General features: G+C 40.3%; 1 protein-coding gene across 8 annotated transcripts in view; it reads right to left on the reverse strand.

Moving 5' to 3' along the window:
- Hecw1 (HECT, C2 and WW domain containing E3 ubiquitin protein ligase 1) overlaps positions 1 to 8,438 on the reverse strand; it is a 261,545-nt gene that overhangs the window by 42,467 nt on the left and 210,640 nt on the right. For all 8 annotated transcript variants that reach the window (XM_021215544.2, XM_029547490.1, XM_029547495.1 and 5 more), the window contains one exon: positions 5,195 to 5,329. In XM_021215544.2, coding sequence (XP_021071203.1) covers positions 5,195 to 5,329 — 135 coding nt within the window. The remainder of the gene's footprint in view (positions 1 to 5,194; positions 5,330 to 8,438) is intronic.

Below are 8,438 nucleotides of genomic sequence, written 5' to 3' on the forward strand. Positions count from 1 at the left end.
GCTCTGGCTGTCTTGGAACTCACTATGTAGACCAGGCTGGCCTCGAACTCAGAAATCCGCCTGCCTCTGCCTCCTGAGTGCTGGGATTAAAGGCGTGCACCACCACGCCCGGCTTACCACATTGTTTTTAACCAAATAAAATTATTATATTCAATTTACACACATAAAATGTAGGGTTTCAAAATATAAATTTATCCAATGTTTTTCATTGTTGGAGAGAGGATCAGGATTCTAACTGATATTTGACTGTAAAGTGTTGATTTATATCAAACCCTACCACCAGACTGCACTGTTTGTGTTGAAAATTTTAGCAAAATCTCCTGTGATAAATACCTTTGTTTAGCTTAACACCCATATTGATGATGATTAATTGCAACATAGGTCAATTTTGAAAATTAATCAAGCTCCTAAGATCTAAAACATGGTAGTAATTTTTCTATCATGAGTCCACATATATTTTGTCCCTTAAGACCTTAGAGCACCGCATTGCGGTACATTGTTGCAATCTTAGATGTCTGGAAACAGAAGCAGGGAATAAGAAGTTTGAGGCTAGCCTAGTTATTTCTTTGTTATTATTATTTTTTCCTTTATTAGATATTTTCTTTATTTACATTTCAAATGCTATCCCGAAAATTCCCTATACCCTCCCCCCGCCCTGCTCCCCTACCCACCCACTCCCACTTCTTGGCCCTGGCCTTCCCCTGTACTGGGGCATATAAAGTTTGCTAGCCTAGTTCTTAACCAGTCCAGGTTACTTGGGTGAGACCCTGTCTTAATACCAAAGCAAATCAACCAACCAACCAACCAACTAACCAACCAACCAACCAAATAAGCAGAAACCAAGACAGTATAGATTTTCTACTTTGTAATATTTATCAGATATGTCCGCTATACTGTAAAACTTGAAAAATATGATAAGTAAGCCTTCATATATTTAACAATTTTGAAAAGAATCTAGTTATGATACTTAATAAGGGATTAAATTCTGGTCACAAAGGACCTGCTCCTCATAGAATAACTAAGTTATACTTCCAGACTCTGTTGTGATATAAACAATATCCCTAGTATACCAAAGTGTGCTGCCAGTCAGTATCTGTCCACAGTACTCAGCTTCTCTTCGAGTTAGGCTGTGAATCCATCGTGTTTCCCTTCTGGTCCTTCCCATTGTCTGGAGCTTATTTGAGAGACAAGAATTAGATTCTATGCCCCATTGAATCCACTTAGCACTTAACTCTACCCAGCTGGTGTAGTTGGAGACCAGCCTTCAGAGCAGGAACTGCAGCAGCACACTTTAGTCTCAAGCAGCTGGACACAGCTCACAGCAGTGAATGAGGTTTTTTTGAGTAGATTATTCAGTATTAGTCCCCAGATTTTCTCCACCAACTAATAAACATGTAAAACGTTTTCTGAAACTGAAATGGTATGGGTTTTTACTTGGAGGGAATTATTCCAGTTCACATTAATGTGTGTTTTATACATAGTAATGAGAGAATTCTTGATGATCACTTGTGTGTGGATTAAATGATGAATTACAGACAGAAATTGTTAGAAATAGATACAGCTGAAATTTGAGCTACAGATGTCTTGGGGACCTGACTTTAGGAAACCCCTTTTGTCCCATTTCCAAGGAAGTTATTGTAACTTGGTGAGTTATGCTGAAGTGAATAAGGCTTTTAAACAGAAAGGGCTTCCTCCTATTCCTGGCTCCATGGAGAATTAGTGTTGTAGGCATGCCTCAGAGAAAAATGGTGCTTACTTCCGAGCTTATTGGGAAAATTAACCCAGACTGAAAAGTTTAAGAAGCCAAATGAATGTAGAAAAGTAATGAATATGATTCTTCAGAAAGGCAGAATGCTTTCTTTGCTCAGCAGAAAGCAATCATAAGCGGGAAAAGATAAAACCAGGGAAGAGTCTATAGGATGGGGATAGAGTAATCACAGGGCATGGTTCTTTTTTCCTTTTCATTTCTCTGTCAATTATTAGTCCATAATTCTATTATTGAAGTGCTCCCCAGGGTCTTATGGAGAGAACTTTTTTTTATTATCAATTATTCCATTTGTTTACTCTTAAATGATATTCCTGTTCCCAGGGATCACAATCCCCCCAACTTACTTCTGCCCTCTCCCCCATTCCCTTTGCCACTATGACAGTGCCCAACCCACCCACCCACTTCCGCTCTACTACTCCAGCATCCCCCTATGTTGGGGCATCAAACCTTCACAGGACCAAGGGGCTCCCCTCCCTTTGATATCAGACAAGACCATCCTCTGCTATGTATGTTTGGAGCCACAGATCCCTCCCTGTACACTCCTTGCTTGGTGCTCTAGTCCCTGGGAGAACTGTCAGCCAGCTAACATTGTTCTTCTTATGGGGTTGCAATCCCCACCTGCTCCTCCAGTCCTTCTGCCAGCTACCCCACTAGGGTCCCTGAGCTCAGTCTTATGGTTGGCTCCAAATGTCCACATCTGAATTGGTTAGTTGCTGGCAAAAGCTCCCAAGGAACAGTCACTCCAGGTTCCTTTCCGCAAGAGCCACTTGGCAACAGTAACAGTGTTGGGGTTTGGTGTCTGTAGACAGGATGGATCCCTAGGTGGGGCAGTCCCTGGATGGCCCTTCCTTCAGTCTCTGCTCCATTTTTTGTCCCTGTCTTTCCTTTGGACAGGAACATTTCTGGATTAAAATTTTGAGATGACAAGGAGTGGAAGGGGTCTGCAACCCTATAGATGGAACAACAATATGAACTAGCCAGTACCCCCAGAGCTCGTGTCTCTAGCTACATATGCAGCAGAAGATGGCCTAGTCGGCCATTGGGAAGAGAGGCCCCTTGGTCTTGCAAACTTTATATGCCCCAGTACAGGTGAACACCAGGGCCAAGAAGTGGGAGTGAGTGGGTAGGGGAGCAGGGTGGGGGGAGGGTATAGGGGACTTTCAGGATAGCATTTGAAATGTAAATGAAGAAAATACTTAATAAAAAATTGGAAAAAGAAAAAAGGTACAATTACAGCTCTAAAATGATAATAAAGTTATGAGCCATAAGAAAATTTGAGATAGGTGGGTGGCCCCATCCCTAAACTGGGGGCCATGCCTATATACTGAAGGTGGTCTCTATAGGTTCTATCTCCCCTTCACTGAGCACATTTTGGCTAAAGTCACCCCATTGGGTCCTGGGAGCCCTCACTTTCCTGACATCTGGAACCTTCCAGTGGCCACCCCAGTTCCTCGTGCCCCACTGCTACATACTTTTATTCAACTTCCTGACTCTCTGTGCCTTTCTCCCATCCCTGCCAGTACATGATACTGCCCCCTTATTTCCTCCCCTCCTCGCCCTTCCAGGTCCCCCCTCCTCCACCTCCTGAGGTCATCCTGTTCCCCCCTCAATGAAGGTCTGAAGCATCGACACCCTGATCTTCCAAGTTCCCGATGGTCTGTGGGTTATATCATGGGCACTATGAGCTTTTGAGCTAATATCCACTTATCAGTGAGTACATACAATGTATGTTCTTTTGTGTCTGGGTTACCTCACTAAGGATTATGTTTTCTAGCTCAATCCATTTGCCTCCTGATTTCATGATGTCATTGTTTTTAATAGCTGAGTAGTACTTCATTGTGTAAATGTACCACATTTTTTGTATCCATTCTTCTGTTGAGGGACATCTAACTTGTTTCCAGCTTCTGGCTATTATAAAAAAGTCTGCTATAAATACAGTGGAATATGTGTCCTTATTACATGTCGGAGCATCTTTGGGTATATGCCCAGTAGTGGTATGGGTGGGTCTTTAAATAGAACCAATTTTCTCAGGTGGCAGTCCCACCAGCAATGAAGGAATGTTCCTCTTTTTTCACATTCTCGACAGTACTGCTGTCACCTGAGTTTTTGATCTTAGCCATTCTGATTGGTGTGAGGTAGAATCTTAGGGTCGTTTTTTTGCTTTGCATTTACCTCATGATTAAGGATGTTGAATATTTCTTTAGGTGCTTCTCAGTCACTCAGTATTTCTCAGTTGAGAATTCTCTGTTTATCTCTGTACCCCATTTTAAAATAAGGTTATTTGATTCTTTGGAGTCTAACTTATTGAGTTGTTTATATTTGAGATATTAGCCCTCTATTGGATGTAGGGTTGATAAAGAAAGAAAAAAAAAGATCTTTTTCCCAATCTGTGGGTTGCCATTTTGTCCTATTGACAGTGTCCTTTACATTACAAAAGCTTTTCAACTTTATGAGGTTCCATTTGTCAACTGTGGATCTTAGAGCACAAGCCATTGGTGTTCTATCCAGGAAGTTTTCCCCTGTACCTATGTGTTCTAGGCCCTTCCCTACTTTCTCTTCTACTAGATTCAGCATATCTGGTCTTATGTGGAGGTTCTTGACTTGACTTGAGTTTTGTACAAGGAGAAAAGAATGGATCAATTTGCATTCTTCTCCAAGCTGACCGCCAGTTGAACTAGCACCATTTGTTGAAGATACTGTGTTTTTTCCTCTGGATGCTTTTAGCTTCTTCGTTAAAGATCAAGTGACCATAGGTGTGTGGGTTCATCTCTGGGTCTTCAATTCTATTCCACTGATCTACCTGCATGTCTCTGTATCAATACCATGTGTTGTTGTTGTTGTTGTTTTTTAAATTGCTATTGATCTGTAGTAGAGCTTGAAGTCAGGGATGATAACTTCCCCCAGAAGTTCTTTTATTGTTGAAAATAGTTTTTGCTATCCTGTTTTTTGGGTTATTTTAAATGAATTTGAGAATTGCTCTTTCTAACTCTATGAAAAATTGAGTAGGAATTTTGATGGGGATTGTGAAAGATTTTAAGTGAGTCATACACCAAATATCACCAATACTGTCCTTTTAGTAGCATTTGCAGGTTACTGATTGGCAATAGGATACTTTTGATATCCTATGTTTATATATATGTCTCTTGACATTATGTTTTGAGTTTCCTTTAAACCATATAGACTTTTAGGAATGGTGGCTTGAACAAAGGAAAGAACAGAAGGAAGACAGTCTGAGACAAATCAAGGCAACTAAATGGGCACCCCATAATAATCACTCATTCTTCTACTGAAAAAAAATCAATATGCCTTCATCTCTCACAGGACAGACAACTCTAGATCATGAAAACTAAGAAGTTAAGAAAAATTTCATGGCCCCAGAGAAGAACAGAGACTTGGAAACAATGATTCATGGCAGAGAGAACATACCTCTCCAGCACTGTAACTCCGGAGCCTCTGGAGGTGCTGTCGATGGGTTAGATGATTGGGAAGACGGCCATTCTGAAGAGGGATTCGGGGATCAATGAAAGTAGTAGCTCGACTGTTGTGGTCCACGAAGAAAGACTGCAGATGGACAGTAAGACAACACACTGTGAGAGGTGGAGCTGATACTCTATGACTCTTACAGGACTCAGTTTAATAGTTTCATTTCCTGTGACTGTGATCAAACACTTGAACAAAAGAAATTTAAGGGAGAGAGGGTTTGTCCTGGCTGACAGGTAGAGGATACCTTGATCACGATGGGAATATCAAGGAGGCAGGAGCTTGAAGCAGCGGCATCCACAATCAGGAACCTGAAAGCAAATGGATGCATGCTGCTCCCCAGTTCCTCTTTTCCATCCATATAGTCCAAGACTCTGGCCAGAGAATAGTGTCATAGCAGGGTATGGCTCTTCTCAGTGCAATTAATGTAACTGAGAAAATCCTGCACACATGTTCAAAGACCATCACTTAGATGCTTCTAGATTCTGTCAAGATGACCATCAACACTGGCCATCATAGTGATCATACTTATTCTTGGTCCTTTATCTTCCACATAATTTAAAATCTACCTGATACTCACCTAATAGATGAGGAAAAACACATGGGCATTCAACAGTAACTGAATGAAGTGAATAACCAAATTCCCCCAAAATTACAGTGTAGAGACAACTACAAAAATAGTTTTTGAGATTTTCCCTTAACCTTTTCTTTTTCTCATGGCCATATTAAAATATCTATGTGTTCTTTACACATACAAAGATATACTTTTGTTATAAGAAAATTTCATATCCAAATTCCTCCTAGAGAGAACTGGCATCCCAGGAGTACTGACATACAGGGTTGTAGTAGGGACAAGCCACTGTCAGAGACAGCAAGACCAATTAACACCAAAGATATCCAGATGTCAAGAGGCAATGGCAAGAACATAAGCAACAGAAACCAAGAATATTTGGCATCATCAGAACCTAATTCTCCCACTACAGTGAGCCCTGGTTACCCCAACACACCAGAAAAACAGGACTCTGATTTAAAATCACATCTCATGTTGATGATAGAGGACTTTAAGAAGGAAATAAACACCTCCCATAAATAAATACAGGAAAACACAGGTTAATAGCTAGAAGCCCTTAATGAGGAAACACAAAAATCCCTTAAAGAATTACAGGAGAACACAACCATACAGGTGAAGAAATTGGACAGAACCATGTAGAATCTAAAAATGGAAATAGAAACAATAAAGAAACCACAAAGGGAGATAGAAAACCTAGGAAAGAGATCAGGAGTCATAGATGCAAGCATCACCATCAGAATACAAGAGATAGAAGAGAAAATTCCAGGTGCAGAAGATACCATAGAAAACATTGATTGACGCAACAGTCAAAGAAATGCAAAATGCAAAAAGCTCCTACCCCAAAACATCCAGGAAATCCTGGACACAATGAGAAGACCAAACTTAAGGATAATGGGTATAGAAGAGAGTGAAGCTTCCCAACTTAATGGGACAGTAAATATCTTCAACAAAATTATAGAAGAAAACATCCCTAACCTAAAGAGAGAGATACCCATAAACATGAAATCACAGAGCTGTCTGATAAATTCCTTTCTTTAAGACTAGGTTCTTCATGGACACCATTTCCCATCCCCCAGCCCCAACCAGGGGTTTCCCTCATTTGTCAAGAAAAAAAAATCAACTCTGTACTGTGTCCTCCATCAGTCACCAAACCCAGACACTATTGCATATGCCAGCAAGATTTTGCTGAAAGGACCCTGATATAGCTGTCTCATGTGAGGCTATGCCAGTGCCTGGAAAATACAGAAGTGGATGCTCACAGTCANCTATTGGATGGAACACAGGNCCCCCAATNGAGGAGCTAGAGAAAGTACCCAAGGAGCTGAAGGGGNCTGCAACCCTATAGGTGGAACAACAATATGAACTAACCAGTACCCCCAGAGCTCGTGCCTCTAGCTGTATATGTAGCAGAGGATGGCCTAGTCGGCCATCAATGGGAGGAGAGGTCCTTGATCTTGTGAAGATCATATGCCCCAGTACAGGGGAACGCCAGGGCCAAGAAGTGGGAGTGGGTGGGTAGTGGAGCAGGGCAGGGAGGAGGGTATAAGGAACTTTCAGGATAGCATTTGAAATGTAAATAAAGAAAATATCTAATAAAAAGTTTTTTGTTTTTTTTTTAAAAAAGAAGCCTACAGAACTTTACATAGAAAAGAAATTCCCCCATCACATAATAGTCAAAACATGAAACAAAGGAGGAATATTAAAAGCATTAAGGGACTTTCGGGATAGCATTTGAAATGTAAATGAAGAAAATATCTAATAAAAAATGAAATGTAAATAAAGAAAATATCTAAAAAAAAAAAGGCATTAAGGGAAAGAGGTCAAGTAACATATAAGGGCAGACCTATCAGAATTACAACAGATTTCTCACCTATGAATGCTTGAAGATCCTGGGTAGATGTCATACAGTCCCTCAGAGTACACAAATGCCAGCCCAGGCTACTATACCCAGCAAAACTCTCAATTACCATAGGTGAAGAAACCAAGATATTTCATGACAAAACCGAATTCACACAATATCTTTCTGCAATTCCAGCAGTACAAGATAATAGATGGAAAACACCAATAAATGGAGGGAAACCACACCTAGAAAAAGCAAGAAAGTAATCTTTCAACAAACCCAAAAGAAGATAGCCACACAAACATAAAAATAGCATCAAAAATAACAGGAAGCAACAATTAGTATTCCTTAATATCTCTTAACATTAATGGACCTAATTCCCCAATAAAATGACATAGACTAATAGACTGGATACATAAACAGGACTCAGCATGTTGCTGCATACAGGAGATGCACCTCAATGTCAAAAATAGACACTACCTCAGAGTAAAGGGATGGAAAACAATGTTCTGAGCAAATGGTCCCAAGAAACAAGCTGGAGTAGCCATTCTAATATNGAATAAAATAAACTTTTAACCAAAAGTTATCAAAAAATATAAGGAAGGACACTTCATACTCATCAAAGGAAAAAAATCTACAAGAAGAACTCTCAATTTTGTACATCTAATCTCCAAATACAAGGGCACCCAGATTCAAAAAAGACAGTTTACTAAAGCTCTAAGCACACATTCTACCTCACAGAATAATAGTGAGAGACTTCAACATCCTACTCTCATCAG

The sequence above is a fragment of the Mus pahari genome, chromosome 16 (genome assembly GCF_900095145.1).
Source record: "Mus pahari chromosome 16, PAHARI_EIJ_v1.1, whole genome shotgun sequence".
Taxonomy (NCBI): domain Eukaryota; kingdom Metazoa; phylum Chordata; class Mammalia; order Rodentia; family Muridae; genus Mus; species Mus pahari.